The sequence below is a fragment of the Prionailurus viverrinus genome, chromosome E2 (genome assembly GCF_022837055.1).
Source record: "Prionailurus viverrinus isolate Anna chromosome E2, UM_Priviv_1.0, whole genome shotgun sequence".
Classification (NCBI taxonomy): Eukaryota; Metazoa; Chordata; class Mammalia; order Carnivora; family Felidae; genus Prionailurus; species Prionailurus viverrinus.
Window position 1 is genome coordinate 45,448,485 of NC_062575.1, and position 20,706 is coordinate 45,469,190.

The following is a 20,706-nucleotide window of genomic DNA, read 5'->3' on the forward strand; positions in this document are numbered from 1 at the left end:
CAGCCAAACATTTGCATAATATCTTTTTTGCCCCTTCCCTCTTCAGCTGAGATATATTATATCCCAGAGATTTGCATGAGGAGGGATTAATATAGGATTGGGAATAAGGAAAGTTTAAAATGTGACATATAGATTTAGGATATTTGCTGTTTGTCCTCGGATGCCAAAGGAGTCTGGGACTGGCCTACTCATTTTAAAAAATTTCATTACAATGAATACAGTAGTAATGTATCTCTTCTAATAACACCCATTCCATCTCCCCCTATAAGTGACATATATTTTGGTGGGTATAGTAACTATGATAGGAGTAGAAATTGGGGAGATCTTGGGAAATAGCTAAGAGCATAAATATGTAGAGATTCTCAAGGATTACTATCCAAATACTTTTATGACTTGTTTATATAACCTCCTATACTGGAAGTTCTTTTAGGTAAGGAAACAGCCTAATCATCTATGAGTTCATAATTGTACTTTTAAGCTTAGCCATTTAAAACACTGTCTGTTAGTACACTAGAATTTCTAGTATATCATACACAAGACCTATAAAACATGAATATTATGTACTATGTATAAAAATAAACTAAGAATATGCATACAATGCTCTACTGCAAATAAAACATGGCTATTTCATAATATAATCAGTAAATCAAGAGGCAGGATAGCACATGTAGGGATGCCAGATAAATTATATTTTTGTGACAGCCACAGAAATACATATGAGAGACGAAACAAAGGAGAGTAGAATATCCAAGAAAAAGTGACTCACAGTCCCAACATTGGTTGGTTGAGGTTAGAACAGATTCAGTTATACCACACCTCCCCAGTCATTAAATATCCAGGAAAAAGGGTAGATTTGCATCCTCCGTCTTGAGTATAATTGTTAGTTGCCATTGTTAACATATAATAAATAGTATTAATTCATATACAAATATAGATTTATTCAAATGAAACTATTACCAGGTTCTCATGGTTATGAATATAGACCCTGTAATCTTACCTACTTATTTTTAGTATGTTCATCCTGCCCTCAAAAAGAAACCACAAAACGAAACAAACAAATCCTCGAAATGTAAATAGTTACTAGTAAAGACTAAATTTCACAAAGTTCTGTCTGGTCAGACAAGGCACTATAATTTTTAGATCCTTTGAAGTCTAAATATTTGTCATGTCTGAATTTGCTCATTACCCACTGTCGTTTTTTGTTTTTCTCTCTCAAATTATCTACAAGCCCTGGACAAGCAGGTTTCCATTTACTATCCACTGGCAATTGCTGTCCCTTTCTGTAAGGCAGAGGGCCCAAATTGGGGGCGGGGGGTAAGCTTATTTAAATTTTAAATGCATTTTATTATACACAGTAACAATATATGTAGTAAACATATGTTACAAATAATCAAGGGCCTTCAGTAAAACTGTTCAAGGTGTTGAACTTACTATTTTCATAGAAAAGATGCTATAGACATTAATGTGTTAGCAGATTTCCAATTCTAAAACATCAATATCTCTCCAGTGATTTTTCCATTGGGAATTGAGACCCACACTTCCTGAGATAAATATATAAAAGGCTTAGTTGTGTGTGTGTGTGTGTGTGTGTGTGTGTGTGTGTGTGTGTTATTTCACAATTCTGTCTACTGTGACTTATATTCCCAAGTTTTACTCATCTTTGTCATTTCTTAACCTCCCTTTCTCTAGTATGAATTCTATGGTGTTAAATAAGGTGTATGCTATGGCTAAAAGTATTCCTATAATCATGACAACTATAGGATTCATTCCAATATGAATTCTCTAGCTTTGTGTAATTTAAGCCATAGTGAGTCTTTCTAGATTTGTTACATTCAGATATTCATGACTAACAGTCTTCTTACAATTACAATATTATATGGATTTTTTAAAGTAAAATTCTCTAGTTGAATGACTGCTAAAGACCTTTCTCCACATTGCTTACAATCAGAGCTGTTACTTTCCAAAGTTAATCACCTCATATTAAGAAAGGTCTGAGATGTTTGGCAGTATCTACCATAGCTGAAAAAAACTTACATACACCCTTGGACTGAGTAATTCATCTTACTATAAGATCAACAGAAATATACATACACACATACACAGAATATTTACAGCATTTAGAGCAGTATTTTTATTACAACACAAATTTATAAAAATACAAACATCCATCAAGAGGATAAATAGTGGTATATTCTTAAAATGGAAGAGTATGCACAGTGAAAATGAATACATTACTGCCACATGCAATAATGTATGAATCTTAAAAATGTTGAGACAAGACACAAAATAATTCATGATATATGATAAAACATAAAATTTAGACATGCAAAGACTGCTTCATGATGTTATAAGCCAGGGACATGGTAATCTTTGGGGAAATAACAGTTATTCTTTATTCCAGAGCACAAGGAGAAATATATTTCATACTTTCTTTCTTTTATGGAGACTGATATTATAACCATTTGTATCTTGCCTCTGCATATATTATGTAAGCACTTTAAAAAAATAATCTAAGTGAACAGAACTTGAAAACTTAAAAAATTAGCTTCATTTCTGATAAAGTTCGATTAACAATGATTATATCCATTACATGTGCTAGTAAACAGCAGACAGTTCTGTGGTTGGTACTTTAACTACTATTACATTTGTGATTAAAATTACCTTATTAAAATGTTTTAGCATGCTTTTTTTCCTTAAACTAAAGTTTTACAATAACTTGGAAAGGCTTCACAAAGAGATCATATCATTTATTGAATTTCTATGTTTTCTCCCTTGTGAGTTCTCTGATGGACAATGAGGTTTCTCTTATAACTGAAGGACTTACTACACTCATTACAAATATAGGGTTTCTCTCCTGTGTGAGTTCTCTGATGTACAATGAGATTTGTTTTCTGGCGGAAGCACTTCCCACATTCATTACATTTATATGGTTTCTCTCCTGTATGAGTTCTTTGATGATGAATGAGATATGACTTCCTGCTAAAGGCTTTCCCACACTGAGGACATTCGTAGGATTTCTGTCCTGTATGTATTTTTTGATGTACAGTGAGAGTTGCTTTCTGGCGAAAGGACTTCCCACATTCATTACAAATATAGGGTTTCTCTCCTGTATGAATTCTCTGATGCAGATTCAGATTTGTCTTCTGACTGAAGGATTTCCCACATTCATTACATTCATATGGTTTTTCTCCTGTGTGAGTTCTGTGATGATCAATGAGGTATGACTTCATTCTAAAGGCCTTCCCACAGTGAGGACATTCATAGGATTTTTCCCCTGTATGTGTTCTCTGATGTGCCACAAGGGTTGTCTTTTGGCGAAAGGACTTCCCACATTCATTACAAATATAGGGTTTCTCCTCATTATGAGTCTTCTCATGAAGAGCGAGGGTTGTCTTCTGGGAGAATGATTTCCCACATTCATTACAAATATAGGGCTTTTCCCCCGTATGAGTTCTCTGATGTACAGTAAGGTTTGCCTTCTGGTGAAAGGACTTCCCACATTCTTTACAAATATAGGGTTTCTCTCCTGTATGAATTCTCTGATGTAGAGAGAGTGTTGTCTTCTGGCGGAAGGACTTCCCACAGTCATTACACTCATATGGTTTCTCTCCTGTATGAGTTCTCTGATGACGTATGAGGTGTGACTTCAATCTGAAGGCATTCCTACACTGTGGACATTCGTATGATTTTTCCCCTGTATGTGTTCTCTGATGATCAGTGAGGGCTGTCTTTAGGCGGAAGGACTTACCACATTCATTACAAACAAAGGGTTTCTCTCCTGTGTGAGTTCTTTGATGATCAATGAGATATGACTTCCTTCTAAATGAATTTCCACATTGATGGCACTGATAGGGTTTTTCCTCTGTGTGAATTCCCTGGTGCAGAATCAATACTGACTTCCTGCAGAAGGACTTCCCACATTCAGTGCATGTATGTTTTTTTTCAATATTCGTTGTTCTTCTCCTTTTATTATATTCAGATGGGTTTTCCCTTATGTAAGCTCTATTATGTGTAATTAATTCTCCTTTTTTAAGGAAGGCTTTCTCACAGTCATTATATCCAAATGGCTGTGCTGGAGTTTCCACCTTATGATATTGTATAAGTACGTCATTATGACTGACAACCCTGCCACGCTGATTATGGGATTTGACTCCAGGTTGAGCTGTCTCTGGTTTAGTATTGAGAAGTGATTTCCCATATCCATTATACTCACTAAGTCTCTTTCTTGCAGGACTTATATTGCTGATGATTAATTCTGAAACATTTTTAAAAATCTTTCCATGAGTATCATATTCAGGAGGTAGATTTTTTGAATTAATAGGGTTTTTGCTTAAAGTAAATGTCTTTTCATATGCATTACTGTTCTCTTTAATCAGTTTTTTGTGGTTGATGAATACAACTGATCTAGAAAACTTATCTTGGTATTCCTTGAATTTCACTAAAAAGTCTTCATCTTTCCAATTTTCTTCTACAAAAGAATATAATAACAATTTGTGAATCTTCACATATTTGCTATGGAAAGAAATTGTACTGGTGTCTAGTATATGAGATCAAAAAAGACCCTGGACAAATTATTCCTTGCCAGGGAAAAGACACAAAGCCTAAAGAAAAACTCTGCCTCGGTGTGGACAAGAATGAAAAATTAAGCAATGAACGCTAGTAACTTTTGCACTTTGTATCAGAACTTCATACAGAAAGTTAAATGAATACACCAAGCAGTGAGAAGACAAAGAATGGTGAAAGAGAGACTGATGTTTGGACAGGTGGATTTGGAAGCAATGAAGTGAACCTTTCAAGGGCAGTAAACTTTAAGTAGGATGGACAAGAAAAATTAGTAAAAAAGCTTATTCAAGAAAAATATTAGAGGAAGGAGTGCTTTTGGAGAACACAGATCAGAGCCTATATTTTTATACATTCAGCTCTAGACTGTGAGGCAAAACATTTCCAGTTATTCCACCACCGCCTACTATGTACCCATCAATGGCTCATTAATCTTTCCAAGTATCAAGTAATTTCCTAGTGTTTAAAAGACAACCCTATAGCCTAGGCTTTAATCCTCCATATAATTGGTTATCATTTTCTCCCGTGAGAAAAGAGCTATGAAGACACTTCCAACAGGAACTTTAAAACTGACTAGGAGTATATTTATTGGTGTATTCATTATTGCTATTACTACCAATCCTTTCAGAATGGTTCAATAACAAAAATCTCATGACCATCAATTGTAACTATTTCTTTTCACAGACTTACTTTTTCAGGTTTAAGGAAAAACTGCCACAAGTCTTTCCTCAATATAGTAACTTTTCTTTTTTTTTTTAAAAGGTTTATTTATTTTTGAGAGAGACAGAGAGAGAGAGAGAGAGAGAGAGAGAGAGAGAGAGAGAGAGAGACAGAGAGCAGGGGAAGAACAAAGAGAAAGAGGGAGAGAGAATCCTAAGCAGGCTCCACAATGCCAGCACAGAGCCCAATGTGGGGCTCTATCTCCTGTGAGATCGTGACCTGAGCTGAAATCTAGATTTGGACGTTTAACTGACTGAGCCACCCACGTGCTCATAACTTTTCTTAACTCCAGTTTTCCACATGGTGGACAAGATTACATCTCATTCTAAGTGATTAACTTTAACCTTCATTTCTCTTACATTTTATAGCTATATTTGACTTCTGTTATTTTGCAATCATCCACATCTAGTGAAATAATGTTAAATTTAGGTTCAAAACATCTATTTCTTCCTTCAGTCCATTACTCTCAACACCAACATATAAGGAATTTCTCCTGTAAACAAAACTTTGAATCACTGAGATTCACTTTTCATATTCAAACAAGTTTTCAGGGTTGTCCACCTATCTGACAACTTTCACACATAAAAGTGAGTCCTCATCTTTTTTGCCTTATAAATATCTCACTTACTCCTAATCACATACTTTGCTTATGTCTTTTTAATCAAGTGGCTTGCCTTCCATTCTTATTTCTACTCAGATTATCTTCAAGAAAATGCTATGTTCCATGATGCCAAAAATCCTTCACTTATTTCCCCCTACCACTTTAAGCACTATTTCTTTATAACTTAAAAATGGTTATGGTCTAGGAAAGTAATTTTAACAAAATATTTTCACAAGCTTAATCGTGTCTTAAATATTTTGTGAAAGATGCAGATTTTTTTTTTTTTTTTAATTTTTTTTTTCAACGTTTATTTATTTTTGGGACAGAGAGAGACAGAGCACGAACGGGGGAGGGGCAGAGAGAGAGGGAGACACAGAATCGGAAACAGGCTCCAGGCTCTGAGCCATCAGCCCAGAGCCCGACGCGGGGCTCGAACTCCCGGACCGCGAGATCGTGACCTGGCTGAAGTCGGACGCTCAACCGACTGCGCCACCCAGGCGCCCCGAAAGATGCAGATTTTGATAGTAATCCTTTTCCATAGAAAGGAATACTTTATTGATTATCTCCTTTGAACTCTTCTGAGTTTACATTAACACTGTATATCCTACCTAGATAGGTAGTGTTTGTTAGAATCCAGCCAATTCAATGTTTATTTATTTTTGACAGAGAGAGAGAGAGAGAGAGAGAGCATGAGCAGGGGAGGGGCAGAGAGAGAGGGAGACACAGAATCCAAAGCAGGCTCCAGGCTCTGAGCTGTCAGCACAGAGCCCAATGCAGGGCTCGAACTCACAGACCATGAGATCATGACCTGAGCTGAAGTCGGATGCTCAACCGACTGAGACACCCAGGTGCCCCAGAATCCAACAATTTCAATCAGAATCTATACAGCCATGGCCTGAGCAGGTACATCTGGAAGGAGCTTACCATGCTTTGTGAATGGAGCAAAAGCGTAACTTGCCTGTATAGCTTCAAGTTAATGAGCAGCTATGGAATATTTAAAATATTATATACTATAGCAAAAAAGATACAGAGGATCTTATCTTTGAATTAAAAAAGCCTTAAGCATAAATCACATATAACTGGGTACCAAATTACATAATTATTTTCAAGAGTTGTGTGTGTCTGAGTTGGTAAGTAGCATGGGAATTCAGAAAATCTATGTGAAGTGGTTAAGGAATAGTTTATGCAGAAGAAATCTCAAGACTTAAAAGATACATAGTATATGGAAGGGAGAACACAACACAATGAACAGTACAAGCATTATGACAAATTACACATGTGTGGAGAACACTGAGGAGACTATATCAAGTGGAAATTACCAAAAGTTTTCCATAATGGAGAGAAATAAAGTTGAAAAGACCAGATGAGGGCTTATTATAGCAGTCCTTGAATGAAGAATTTCAATTTCATATAATAATAGGGAACAAGCAATGATATCTCTTGTCAGAAAAGTAACAATATAAATTGAAAGAATTAGGACAAAATTATAGCAAAGCCAAGCTGTAATTATGGTAGTCAAGACATGAAATAAGATAGTTGTTATTTTGTATGAGGTCAGTGAAAAATGAAAATATGAGAAAACGTAAATACATTTCACAGGCTGATAAACATAACACAGATTGTGAAGAGATTCATAAGAGATGATGATAGAGACAGAGAAAGCTGGTATCATGGTAAAAATAAAATATTTGGAAACAGACAGTGGGGAAGAATTTAAAGGGTAGGAAAGTTTGTGATTTTCATATCTAACATGTCACAAAATAGGTGAAACATCAGAGTGCAGAACCCTTGAAGTACTATAGTGAAGGTGGGAGAAATGCACTGAGTATGTCAGTGTTACAGACCTCTACATAAAACAAAGACCTTCCGTCCTCAGAATGGATGAGATTACCATAATTTAAAGGCAGATCCTTTGAGGTCAAATCAGAGAAATAAGACTGAGAGTCTAGTGAAACAACATACATTTAAAAATATATGTATCAATGACCATTATGTGCCAGGTATTACCAGGCAGTATGTCCAGTGATGAAGAAAATAGACCAACTTGGAAATAATCACTCAGAGAACCAGGATAAGAATAAGTCAATGCTTTACCCAAATGAAGGGTTGATTTCAGGAATGATGATCTGTCATATAAAGTGAACCACAAAAGTTTAATAGAAGAGAATGATAACTGTGGAATTATCAATCTGGGCCAAAGCAAGTAAGTTTTAAAATTAACAGCTATATTTGTGGTGAGAAGGGGATCTTAGACTTAGCACAGAAAACAAACCTGAGGCAATTAAAAGAAAGAAAAAGAAAAAAATGGAAAGCAACTGAGAAGAAAAACATTAAACAAGAATTTTCTCTCTTATAAAAACAGATTTAACAATGTTCAAAAGAAAATATACAATGTCAAGAAGAGACTGAAGTTAGAAAAAGACACAAAACAAGAAAAAAGATCTAAAAAGAAGGTTTATAATACATTTTGATTAAGAGTGGCAACTATCTTTGATAACATCAAGCAAACTAGAAAAGAATATTATATTGGGAGAGTTGTATTTAAAAGTTTGATTTAAGTTTTGCAGGAATAATGATCATTTCAAAGGTTAGGAGCCTTTAAAAAGACACTCCTACACCAGGTGGCATATTTCGAAGGTGCCACCTACCGCATGACTATTTTAAAATTTATTCTCCATTAGATTTCATCTACCTGAAGAGTCAGAAACTCACCTAAGCAGGTATGACCTGTAAATGATGTCCATGGCTCTTCTCCTCGTTCTAACTTGAGGATCACATCAGGTTTGGTCATGTGACACCCTGACAAAGAAAAATTTGGAGTAAGTTGTTTAGGCTTCAATACATTTGAAAAATTAGTAAAGTACATTTTCAATACTGCAAATTAAGATACTTCTTTGTGTAAGAGTAAACTTAATGCCTTGCTCTGGGCAAGTAAAAAATTATCCTTTCTGCAAACAAAAAAAGAATTCATCAATCTTATCCCTGAAACACAAGATCACACATAATTCAGGCACTTTGAAAGGAAATGCATGCTACTGAAAGTTTCAAAGAGAGTTTTTCTTACCTACAGAGATGAGGTGGCAATAGTTTTCTAACATCACATCCATGTAGAGAGTCTTCTGAGCAGGATCCAGGTGCTGCCACTCCTCCTGAGAGAAGTCAACAGTCACATCTTTGAATGACACTGATGCCTGCAACGGATTGGAACTGTGATCAGAATAAGCTGACTAGATATCGGGGACTACTTTTGATCTGTTCCTTTGGGGCATTCATATCAATGTAAAAAAAGCTAATCATTTTTGTTTTGTAATTTATATTGTAAGGTAAACAAAAGACAGAAGTACCTGCCACTGAATTTACTTAATAATTCATCACACAAATATTTATGTAAAGTCACTTTGTACCCCCAAACTGCATTAGTTTACTGGAGTGCCAAGACATACAAAACACTGTCCCTGCATAGCCTCAAAGCCTTCAAGAAAGTATGTTTAAACATACACCTGGTTGAAGGTGTTACAGGTACTACAAGAGAAGAATGTACAAGATGTGATATATTACAAGGGCAACACAATTGAGGAGGTAAAACTTTTCTCTGTCAAGATTAATGTATTATGCAGAAAAAATATGGTTTAAAAATGCATGGGAGCAACTTCTGGCATCCAAAAATAATACAGTCAATTGATCAAGAAAATGATCCCTCAGATAATCATTTATACTTAACATAATATATATGTCTGAACACAACATATAACAACTCATAGATGGAACTGGAAGCAATCAAAGCAAGCAAAAATTGAAGGAGAGCTTAACCTTTTTTATTTATTTATTTATTTATTAAAAAAAAATTTTTTTTTAACGTTTATTTATTTTTGAGACAGAGAGAGACAGAGCATGAATGGGGGAGGGTCACAGAGAGAGGGAGACACAGAATCTGAAACAGGCTCCAGGCTCTGAGCTGTCAGCACAGAGCCCGACGCGGGGCTCGAACCCACGGACCATGAGATCATGACCTGAGCCGAAGTCGGACGCTTAACCGACCGAGCCACCCAGGCGCCCCAAGCTTAACCTTTTTTAAAAAAATTGATTTTTTTTTTTTTTTTTTTTTTTTTTTTACTTGAGAGAGAGAGGGAGAGCATGAGCTGGGGAAAGGGGCAGAGCCAGAAAGAGAATCCCAAGCACGCTAAATGTTCAGTGTGGAGCCCGACGCAGGGCTTGATCCCACAACCCTGGAATCATGACCTGAGCTGAAATCAAAAGTCGGATGCTCAACCGACTGAGCTACCCAGGTGCCCCAATGGAGAGCTTATCCTTAAAGGATAGCAACCGTGATGGGTAAGAATTGTTCAATCCATGGCTTTTTTGCATGAAGGTACCAGAAACCCCATAGCTGTTAAGGCAGCTGAGCTCGAGATTTAGAAATAAATTCTTCAAATGAGAGAACTATAGAAAGGATGAGAACCAAAATCTGAGTATAAACACTGCCAGAACACCACATTGATAATTAAACTAAGCAATTGTTGGAGACATCAGGGAGGACTTAGGAAAAAGCAGACAGAAAGATACCAAAAAAGAGTTTTGAAAAATAGAAGTGCATCTAGTGAGATTCTGAGATTTTGGCATTTTTGATTACCAGTATTATACAACCTGATCATAGCACAAGCAGAAGAAAACTGAAGTCTTACTGGATTGAGGTGTCAGAAGTTGCAGCTCACAAAGCAGCAGGAAGTATAAGGAGTGGAACACTGGAAGAAACAGGCCTACTGAAAGTAAGTCCCAAAATCTAAGTATAAACTCTCACCAATTCCTTAACTGAGAGCTAATATATATGAACACAAGGAGAACCTATCTCCCCTCACCTAAGGGGGCCAGGGTCAAAAGCAGCAGCTAGAAGCTTAAAGAACTGAGCTGACATATCAGCTGCTTCATACTTGGGGTTGGTGCAGAGTTTAAAGTTCAATTTCAAGCAAGTTAGTTGCTTGCCAGGACAAAAAAACCAATAATCCTCAGAAAAAAGACATAACAGTATCAGATTACTATATTATTCATGATATCCAGATTTCTAGTAAAAATTACTAAATATGCAAACAAAACAAGGGAGAATATGACTCATATTCAGAAAAAGCCAGTCACAGAAATTAATCCCTAGTGGGTCCCAATGTTGAATTTTGCCCAAAAAAAAACCACCAAAAAAAGCTTCAAAGCAGCTGCTCTTAATGTCTTCAAAGAACTAATGGAAAACCTGGGCATAGAAATAGATACAACTAAAAAGTCAATAGAGGAGGGGTGCCTGGGTGGCTCAGTTGGTGAGTGTCCAACTCTTGATTTTTAGCTCAGGTCATGATCTCACAGTCATGGAATCAAGCCTTGTGTCAGGCTCCATGATGAGTGTCCACCCTGCTTGGGCTTCTCTCTCTTCCTCTCTGCTCCTCTTGCATTGGCATTCTCTGTCTCTCTCAAAATAAATAAAACATTAAAATAAATAAATAAATAAATAAATAAATAAATAAATAAAAGTCAAGAGAAGAATGAAAATGAACCATTAACATGTATTTGATTGATAAAAAATACAACAGTATATACGAAGAGATGAATAAAAACAGATTAGGAGGAAACTTAAATGCACATTAGTAGGTGCAAGAAGCCCATCAGAAAAGTCCGTATAATTCCAACTGTATGACATTCTGGAAAGGCAAAACTCTGGAGACAGTAAAAAAAGAAGGGACAAAAAGGTGTAACCCTAAAAGTTTTAGGGCACTAAAACTATTCTGTATAATACTGTAATGGCAGAATGTCATATATTTGCCAAAATCTATTGGACTTTGGAATTATGTATCAATGTAGGTTCATTGTAATGAATGTACACTCTGGTGCAAGATATTGATAATGGAGAAGCTATTAATCATGTATGGGGGCAGACGGTAGTGGAAACTCTACAATTTTGTCATGAACCTAAAACTGCCTTGAAATATAAAGTATATTTAAAAGGATTAAAAACATAGGTTAAGCATTTAGAAAACAAAACAGCAAAATGGCAGCCCTAAATCCATTTACCTCTAATTGTATTAAATATAAATGGACCAAACATTCCAATAAAATGACCAAGATATTAGAATGCATGAAAAAGCAAGATTTAATATAATTCTGAGACATATTTTATTTTTTAAAGTTTATTTATTTTGAGACAGAGAGAGAGAGAGAGAGCAAGCACATGCATGTGTACAACTGGGGAAGGGGCAGAGAGAAAGGGAGAAAAACCCAAGCAGGCTCCACATCCAGCTCAGAGCCTGACACAGGGCTCAATCTTATGAACCATGAGATCATGACCTGAGCTGAAATCAAGAATAGGAAGCTTAACCAACTGAGCCACTCAGGCGCCCCTACAAGAGACATATTTTAAATACCATAGACACAAATAGGCTGAAAGTAAAGGATGGAAAATGACGTACAAACACTACACATGGGAAAGTTGAGCAATGTTACTACTGCAGACAAAGAGAGGCATTTTATATTGATGAAAAAGTAAATACACCAGGAAACTAGAACAATTACAAATGTATATATATTTAAATAACAAGAGTTTCAAAAAACATAAAGCAAAAATTGACAAAAGTAAAATGAGACTTAAAAAAGTCCAAAACCATAGTTGATGTAAATGTTTGTCAGTACAAAGGGGAGGAAAATCTGGACAGATTTATACCCAACATGGGGCTCCAATTTACAACCCTGAGATCAAGAATCACATACTCCAGTGACTGAGTCAGTCAGGTGCCCCTGTAGAGCACCATTAATAATCTTCCAACACTGTCATTTAGAACCTGTTTAGACATGTTAGGTGTTTTACATTTCCAGGTTAATTTTAGAATCAACTTATCAATCTTTATAAAACAACTTACTTAGATTTTGATTGAGTTTTGAAAGACTTTATAAATTGGTTGGAGATAACAGATATGTTAACAGTAGTAGGTCTTCCAATCCATGGACCTTATGTATGCTTATTTAGGTCTTCTTAAATTTCTCTCAGCAGTGTTTTGTAGTTTTCAGTGTACAGGTCTTGTAAATGTTTTGTTAATTTTATTCTTTAAACTCATTTTCAATTTTTTGTTGTTAGTATATAAAAATAGAATTGATTTTTGTATTTTGATATAAGTGACCTTGCTGAATTCACTTTTTATTTCTAGTACTTTTTTTTTTTTGTAAATTCCTTAATACTTCCTACATAACCTGGTCATATTATCTGCAAATACAGTTTACCTTCTCCCTTTCTAGTCTATATGCCTTATATTTCTTTTTCATTCTTTACACATCTACAGTGTTGATAGAAGCGTTAAAGTAGACATCCTTGTCTTGCTCCTGATCTTAGGAGGGAAAACAGTCGTTCACCATTAAGTATGATGTTAGCCATAAATTTCATTAATTTTATGAAAATTTTCTTTTTGGTTATTCTTTGACCCAAAATTGATTACTCAGAAGTAGTATATTGTTGGGGCGTCCAAGTTCGGCTCAGGTCATGAGCTAGTGGCTTGTGGTTTGAGCCCTGTGTTGGGCTCTGTGCTGACAGCTCAGAGCCTGGAGCCTGCTTCAGATTCTGTCTCCCTCTCTCCCTACCCCTTCCCCACTCACACTCTCTCCAAAATAAATAAACATTTTTTTAAAAATTAGCATATTGTTTAATTTCCAAACATTTGGGCCTAGTCTAGGTATGTTATTTTTATTGACATCTAATTTAATTCAATTGTGGTTAGAGAAGATGCTCCATATGATTTCTTTTTATTGAGATTTGCATATATTGTCTTTAAAGTGATGCTCTACAGGGGTACCACTCAGTCAGTCAAGCATGTGATTCTTGATCTTGGGGTTGTTAGTTGGAGCTCCACATTGGGTGTAGAGGTTACTTAAAAGTAAAAAATTTTTAAAAAGGACAAACTATATACTATCTACAAGAGGCTCACTATAAATATGAAAACATAGGAAGGTTAAAGTACAAGGATGGAGGGGCACCTGGGTGGCTTAGTCAATTAAGCGTCCAACTCTTGGTTTGGGCTCAGGTCATGATCTCACAATTTGTGAGTTTGAGCCCTACATCGGCCTCTATGCTGACCCTGTGGAGTCTGCTTGATATTCTCTCCTCCATTCTCTCTGCCTCTACCCCACTTGCTCTCTCTCTCTCTCTCAAAATAAGTAAACTTAAAAAATTTTAAAAAGGATGGAAAACATGTATACCGTGTAAATACTAATCATAAGAAAGCTAAATTGGCTATAATATCAAACAATACAAATTTCAGCACAAAGAATATTATCAGGGATTAAATAAGGCATTTCAAAATAACAGAGGGGATCAATTCATGAGAGAATGTAACAATTCTAAATGTGAATGCACCTAAAAACAGAACTTAAAAATACATTAAGTAAAAACTGATAGAAAAGGAAAAACAGACAAAACCAAAATTATAACTGAAGATTTCAGCTTTCTTCTCTCAGTGATTGCTACACAAATAGACTGAAAATCAACAAGGATACAGAAGTTTTGGGGCACCTGGGTGGTTCAGTCAGTTAAAAGTCTGACTTCAGCTCAGGTCATGATCTCACTGCTTGTGGGTTCAATCTCTGCATTGGGCTCTGGGTGACAGCTCAGCGCCTAGAGACTGCATCTGATTCTGTGTCTCCTTCTCTCTGCTACTTCCCTACTCATGCTGTCCCTCTCTCTCAAAACTAGAAAATGACTTAATTAAACCCAAGTATTGAGGAAAAAAAAAAAAAGGAAACAAAAAAGATGTGAAGAAAGAGGAAACAGAAAAACAATGGAGTAAACCAATGAAACCCAAAGCTGGTACTTTGAAATGACAAATGAAATTGGTAAAACTAGGCAACTGACCAAGGAAAAGAATAAGACACAAATTATCAACAGCAGAAATGAAAGAGGGGCATTGCTACAGATTACACAAATATCAAAAGGATAAAAAGAGTATATTTTTGACAACTTTGTCAATAAATTTGACAAATTCCTTGAAAGATACAAACTATAAAAGCTCACTGAAGAAAGCACCCTGATAACCTGAATATCCCTAATTCTACCAAGGAAATTGAGCTGCTAGTTAAACCCGTTCCCACAAAAAAATCTCCAGGTTAACATGGCTTCACTGGTGAATTCTTCTTTTTTAAAATATATTATTATTATTACTTATTCATTTTCAAGTTAGTTAACATACAGTGTGGTTATGTAGTGGCTTCAGGAGAACCCAGGTATTCATCTCTTATATGACACTCAGTGCTCATCTCAATAAGTGTCCTCCTTAATGCCCATCATCCATTTAATCCATTTCCCCACCCACCTCCCCTCCAGCAGCTCTCAGATTGTTCTCTGTATTTAAGAGTCTTTTATGGTTTCCCTCCCTCTGTTTTTATTTATTAAAAAAATTTTTTTTTAATGTTTTATTTTTGAGAGAGAGAGAGACAGAGCATGAGCAGGGGAGGGGCAGAGAGAGAGGGAGACAGAATCTGAAGCAGGCTCCAGGCTCTGGCCTGTCAGCACAGAGCCCGATATGGGACTCAAACTCACACACCATGAGATGATGACATGAGCCAAAGTTGGACACTTAACCCACTGAGCTACCTGGGCGCCCCTCTGTTTTTATTTTTTAATTTTTAAAGATTTATTCACTGGTGATTTCTAACAAACACTTTAAGAAGAAATAGTACTAATTGACACAAATTCTTTTAGAAAATAAGAGCATATACTTCCCAACTTATTTTAAAAGAATTATCCTGATATGAAAACTAAACAAAGGTATTACAAGAAAAAATATAGACCAAATTCTTTATGAACCACAAACAACTCCTTAACAATGTACTATATTAGCAAATTCATCAAACATTACATAAGTGGGATTTATCCTAGAGCTAGAGCTTCTAAGTTGGCTGAACACTTCAAAATCAATATAATTCATGGTGTTAATAGAAAAAAGAGAAGGGGCACCTGAGTGGTTCAGTCGGTTAAGTGTCCAACTTTGGCTCAGGTCATGATCTCATGGTTTGTGAGTTTAAGCCCCGCATTGGGGTCTGTGCTGTCAGCTCAGAGCCTGGAGCCTGCTTCGGATTCTCTCCGCCCGCCCTGCTCCTATGCTCTCTCTCTCAAAAATAAATAAACACTAAAAGAGAGAGAGAGAGAGAGAGAGAGAAAAGCCAAATAATGGGGAATAACCAATAGATGAAGAAAAACTTTTGAAAAAATTCAGCACCCTCTCATGATAAAAACTATCAGCAAACTGGAACTTCTTTAACCTGATAAATCAATGCAAAATCTATAGCTAATATCATACTTAATAGTGAAACTCTGAATCCCTTTCCCCTAAGGCAGGAACAAGGCACAAATGTCTGTTCTCACCATTTCTATTCAACATTATACTGAAGGTTCCAGACAATGCAGTAGATGCACAGTTTGAAAAGCAAGAAGGCAAGCAGTCATTATTTACATATGACATGCTTATCTATGTAGAAAATCCTAAAGAATACAAAAAATTACTAGAATAAGTGACTTTAGAAAGATTGCAGATCAATATACAAAAATCAATTGTGTTTTCATATATTAGCGGTGAACAGTGAAAATTTGAAATAAAAATGAATAGCATTTACAATAGCATAAAAAAAATACCCAGGGATTAATATAATAAAACGTGTAAGACTGTACACTGAAAACAACAAAACATTACAGAGAGTTTAAAGATCTTAAATAAAAGGAGATGTACATCATATTCGTGAATTGGAAAACCATTATTATCATTGATTACTATTATTGAATTTAAACTGTTAATATTTTAACATCTTCCACTCCCCTAAAGGGCTATCTTTATACATTCTTCTAATGTGCTTTAGTTCTGATGCTATAAAAAGTATAAGGTTAACAGTCACCGATTAATGTTATAAGTACAGAGTTTCTGTCTGGGATGATGAAAAAGTTCTAGAAATACATAGTGGTACTGGTTACACAACGCTGAATGTATTTCATGGGGCTAAACTATACACTCAACAATGGCTAAAATGGTGAAATTTTACACTACGTATATTACACACACACACACACACACACACACACACACACACACAAAGTTAAACAGAAAAGCATAAGAAACACAAAGATCCATAAGTGAGCAGTGGGGTGAGCACTTGGAGGACTGGAAAAGGAGCAAAGGTGTTATATGGGAAAACAAGTGACCAGGATATGAGAGAGGCACTCAAAATAAAGATATCAAGGGAGATGAAGGCAACTGTGGTATAAGGAATAAAATCACCACTAAATTGCATAGTGGAAGAGAGACATTTATTTAACTCAAGCTAGCTATATTATATTAGCAGGTGGGTATGGGACTGGGCCAAAAGCAGATAGAAAACAAAACAAAAAAGAACACGATGGGCAGGAGATAATGAGATAAATCTTGGGCATGTGCCTGAAGTATCTGCGGAATATGCAGGTGGTGATTTTTAGTTGGAGATTGGATATGGTTTTGACACTCAGAACAGAGGTTTACGTTTACAATTATGTGAGCATTAGAATAACGGTGGTAGACTCTGAATAGGAACAGGGAAATGAAAAAAGAAGAGAACCAATAAAGAATCTGGAGTACAGGGGCGCCTGGGTGGCTCAGTTGGTTTAAGTGTCCGACTTCGGCTTAGGTCATGATCTCACTGTTTGTGGGTTTGAGCCCCATCAGGCTCTGCACTGACAGCTCAGAGCCTGGAGCCCAATTCAGATTTTGTGTGTGTGTGTGTGTCTCTCTCTCTGCCCTTCGCACTCTCTCTCTCAAAAATAAATAAACATAAAAAAATTATAATAATAAAAGAATCTGGAGCACAGTAGTATTTAAGAGGTCCAGATATAAAGATGACATTTCTGAAAGAACCAAGAGATAACAACATCTTTGAAACCAAGGGCAGGATATTTCAAGAGTTATACTTGTAATTCAGTATGGTGATCCAAGCATATATATTTACTTCCCCTGCATCCAAATATAAAATTAGAGAAGTTTAAAAATAGGAACACCATTAGCATAATGGGGGAGTGTTATTGGCAGGCCATGGATTTTTAGGAATTGTTAGCAGCTATGGGCAAAACTGGAGGATCAGACAGGAGAAAAGCAAGATTCTCTGTTCTTTGTACAATTTGCCAAGCATAACTCTTTCCTTAAAGCCTCAAGACAATAGTCCTTGCTACTTACTAAAAGCAACATCAATTCCATCTCCATCTTGACTGTTTTTATTTAAACAAGCAAAGTTCATGCAGTAATATATTCTCATTTGAGGAAATGCATTTTTGTCCCAGCTCTGCTTCTGGGAGAAGACAAAGAAAGATGTTTAATGATAAACCCACTTAATGTGTGAAAATTAGTTAAAATTAGAAGGAGCATTTGTGGAAGGAAAAGGCTTATCTGGCCAATATGGAAAGAAATGGGGACACTTTCCTGAAGGGGAAGATAGGCAGGAGGATTTGGTACAGGAAAGGCAAATGCTCAAATATCCTTAAAAAAAAAATAAAAAAAATAAAGATTATTTTGGAAAAGAGAGAGGAACCATCACCTCACCTGAGCCATGGTTTTGAGATTTGCAAGAGGTGACCAGTCTTCCTTTGGGTTCCTCTTTGGAAAAGAGGCAGTTCCTAAGAAGGCAAAGCCAAGATGAAAAGAAGCCAAAATGACACTATACACGACTTATAGCTCTCTTATGACTTAAGTTTCAATTGAAATCGCCTCCGTTTCCCTTGCTTTGGCCTTTGACCATTCTGCACATTCCACATAATTTACAGGAAGGACAATAAGCTAGACAAATCTTATTTTATCCCAAAATCCAGAGATAGAGGCTCTTGGGCAAGAGGTTAGATTTTGGGCAAGTTCCCCTCCTTTCTAACACTAATTTTTCTCTCTTAGCAGCCTACCTTCAAGCTGCTCTCCAGAAGGCTCTACCATTTACACTATCACCAGCAATATATGAGAATATACTGATACACCTTGATAAATGCTACCAATACCAACTTCTTGATGTATGCCAATACCTTGATAAATGCTACCGATACCAACTTCTTGATGCATGCCTATGTAATAGGTAGAAATTGTGGTTCTGGGTTTTATTTTTCCTATTATAAGAGAAAATAAGCTTCTTTTCCTAAGTTTAAAAAACATCCTTAGTTTCTCATCTGTTAATGGTCTCTTATAATTCTTTCACTTTTCTATTAGATTTTTATTTTCTAGATTGGTTATTGGATTTTTTTTTAAGGAAGGAAGTACTGTATTCACTTCAAATAATTTATAGTTTCTCATTTGACTTTGTTTTTGCCATGCAAAAATAACTTATAGCAGGGGTGCCTGGGTGGCTCAGTCGGCTAAGCGTCCAACTATTGATCTCAGCTCAGGTCTTGATCTCACGGTCATGAGTTCAAGCCCTGCACTGAGCTCTGCAATGGGCATGAAGCCTACTTAAATACAAAAAAACCCCAAAAAACCCAAAAACTTTCAACAGATTATTGGCCATTGGTTTAATATTGTCAGGTGTTCAATAATCTACTGTTTCCTCCACTCATCAAAACTGCCATCTTTATTGCTTCTTGGCCTTTTGGCTAAGATCAAGCCATATACCTTACTTCCTTTATATATCTGAGTAGATCTGGATTTTATATTTAGTTTTACTGATCTGTTCATTTAATTGCAAAGATGACTCGGCAGTTATTAGTTTTAAAACATATTTTAGTATCAGGTAGAGCTACTTCCCCCTTCATTATTTTCTTTCAGAATTTTTGGCTTATTCATATTCTCATAAGAACTTTAGTTCTTAGAAATTTCTCGTAGAAAATTCAAAATTTTTACTGAAAATTTAATGGAATTGCATGAAATGTTAGGGAGTTTTGACACTTTGTCACATGTCTTCCTGTTCTTTTATTCAAGTCTTATTTTTTAAGTCCCTTAGAAACATTAAAAGAATTATTTTACTTATACATTATGAAATTCTTTGTATCTCATATTTTTGATGACCATTGGTCATTTTCCATAGTTTTCTGATACATATATATACACATAAGCACGCATATATAAATGAAGCTTACTGATTTGTCAATGATTTTTCCAACAAACTTCTGAATTTTCTAATTGTTGTCACTGTTTATAACAGCATGGTAACTTATAAATTTTTCTCTCAGTCTCAGCAGATGTTCCAAAGATGGTGAGGAAAGCAAGCTTCTAAGTGTCCCTCATTCTAAAATAAAGTCTTATAAAAAACATAAAGTTTTGCTACCATTAATTTAACTCCTACTTTGTCTAAGAGAGTAAACTATTTTTTAGGACATAGTTTTCCAGGCGAAGAAAAGTGGGTGCTTTCTTATAAGAAACAAGGGGCCCCTCAGATGCTGATGTCACTGGGAAACAAAGTGGTAAAGACAGTTTTGGGGAAAAATGTATATATTTCAGGATTTGAGAGGGCAAAGTGACTAAGGGGCTAATTCTCACCTGAGCTCTAGATGGGCAACCCATGGATGGAGCCTGCCTGGAATGGCTTGGATTCTCTTGTCCAAGAGGACTCACTGGAGAGACAACAAGACCCACCAGAGCAGGTGGCCAACTGCATGCCCAGAGGAAACATTGAGAAGACAGCTGGAGAAGTGGCTGTACCCATAAGAAGGGAAGTGTATCTGGAAGTTCCCAGCAGTGGGTTCTCTCAGAAGGTAAGAGATGACTTACAATAAATTATAATGGTACCAATCATGTTAGCCTCTTCTTGTCCCTAACTTCTTGTCTCTTGTTTTCCAGCTCCCAATCCATTCCAGCCAGAGACTACCCACCTAGAGGAAG

At 36.0% G+C, this 20,706-nt stretch overlaps 2 protein-coding genes across 3 annotated transcripts in view; one reads left to right on the forward strand and one right to left on the reverse strand.

Annotated features, from left to right (window-relative positions):
• ZFP82 (ZFP82 zinc finger protein) overlaps positions 1-11,183 on the forward strand; it is a 32,643-nt gene extending 21,460 nt beyond the window's left edge. For both annotated transcript variants that reach the window (XM_047836992.1, XM_047836991.1), the window contains one exon: positions 10,515-11,183. In XM_047836992.1, the coding sequence (XP_047692948.1) occupies positions 10,515-10,555 (41 nt within the window). In that variant the 3' untranslated portion in view covers positions 10,556-11,183. The remainder of the gene's footprint in view (positions 1-10,514) is intronic.
• Positions 709-20,502, reverse strand: ZNF567 (zinc finger protein 567). Its single transcript, XM_047836789.1, has 6 exons — positions 20,365-20,502; positions 18,454-18,527; positions 18,091-18,202; positions 8,946-9,072; positions 8,594-8,680; positions 709-4,468 (listed from the first exon to the last, which is right to left on the reverse strand). The coding sequence occupies exons 3-6, from the start codon at positions 18,115-18,117 to the stop codon at positions 2,748-2,750; spliced, it is 1,962 nt and encodes a 653-aa protein (XP_047692745.1). The 5' UTR covers positions 18,118-18,202; positions 18,454-18,527; positions 20,365-20,502; the 3' UTR covers positions 709-2,747.
• Between the last annotated feature and the right edge of the window lie 204 nt (positions 20,503-20,706).

Bases quoted from the DNA above. Each gene is read 5' to 3' on its own strand.
- ZNF567 (XM_047836789.1), bottom strand. From the start codon at position 18,117: ATGGAGATGGAATTGATGTTGCTTTTA. The intron at 9,073-18,090 runs GTAAGTAGCAAG...AATCCGTTGCAG, and splicing joins TGGAATTGATGTTGCTTTTA to GCATCAGTGTCATTCAAAGA. The intron at 8,681-8,945 runs GTAAGAAAAACT...TTTCTTTGTCAG, and splicing joins TTGCCACCTCATCTCTGTAG to GGTGTCACATGACCAAACCT.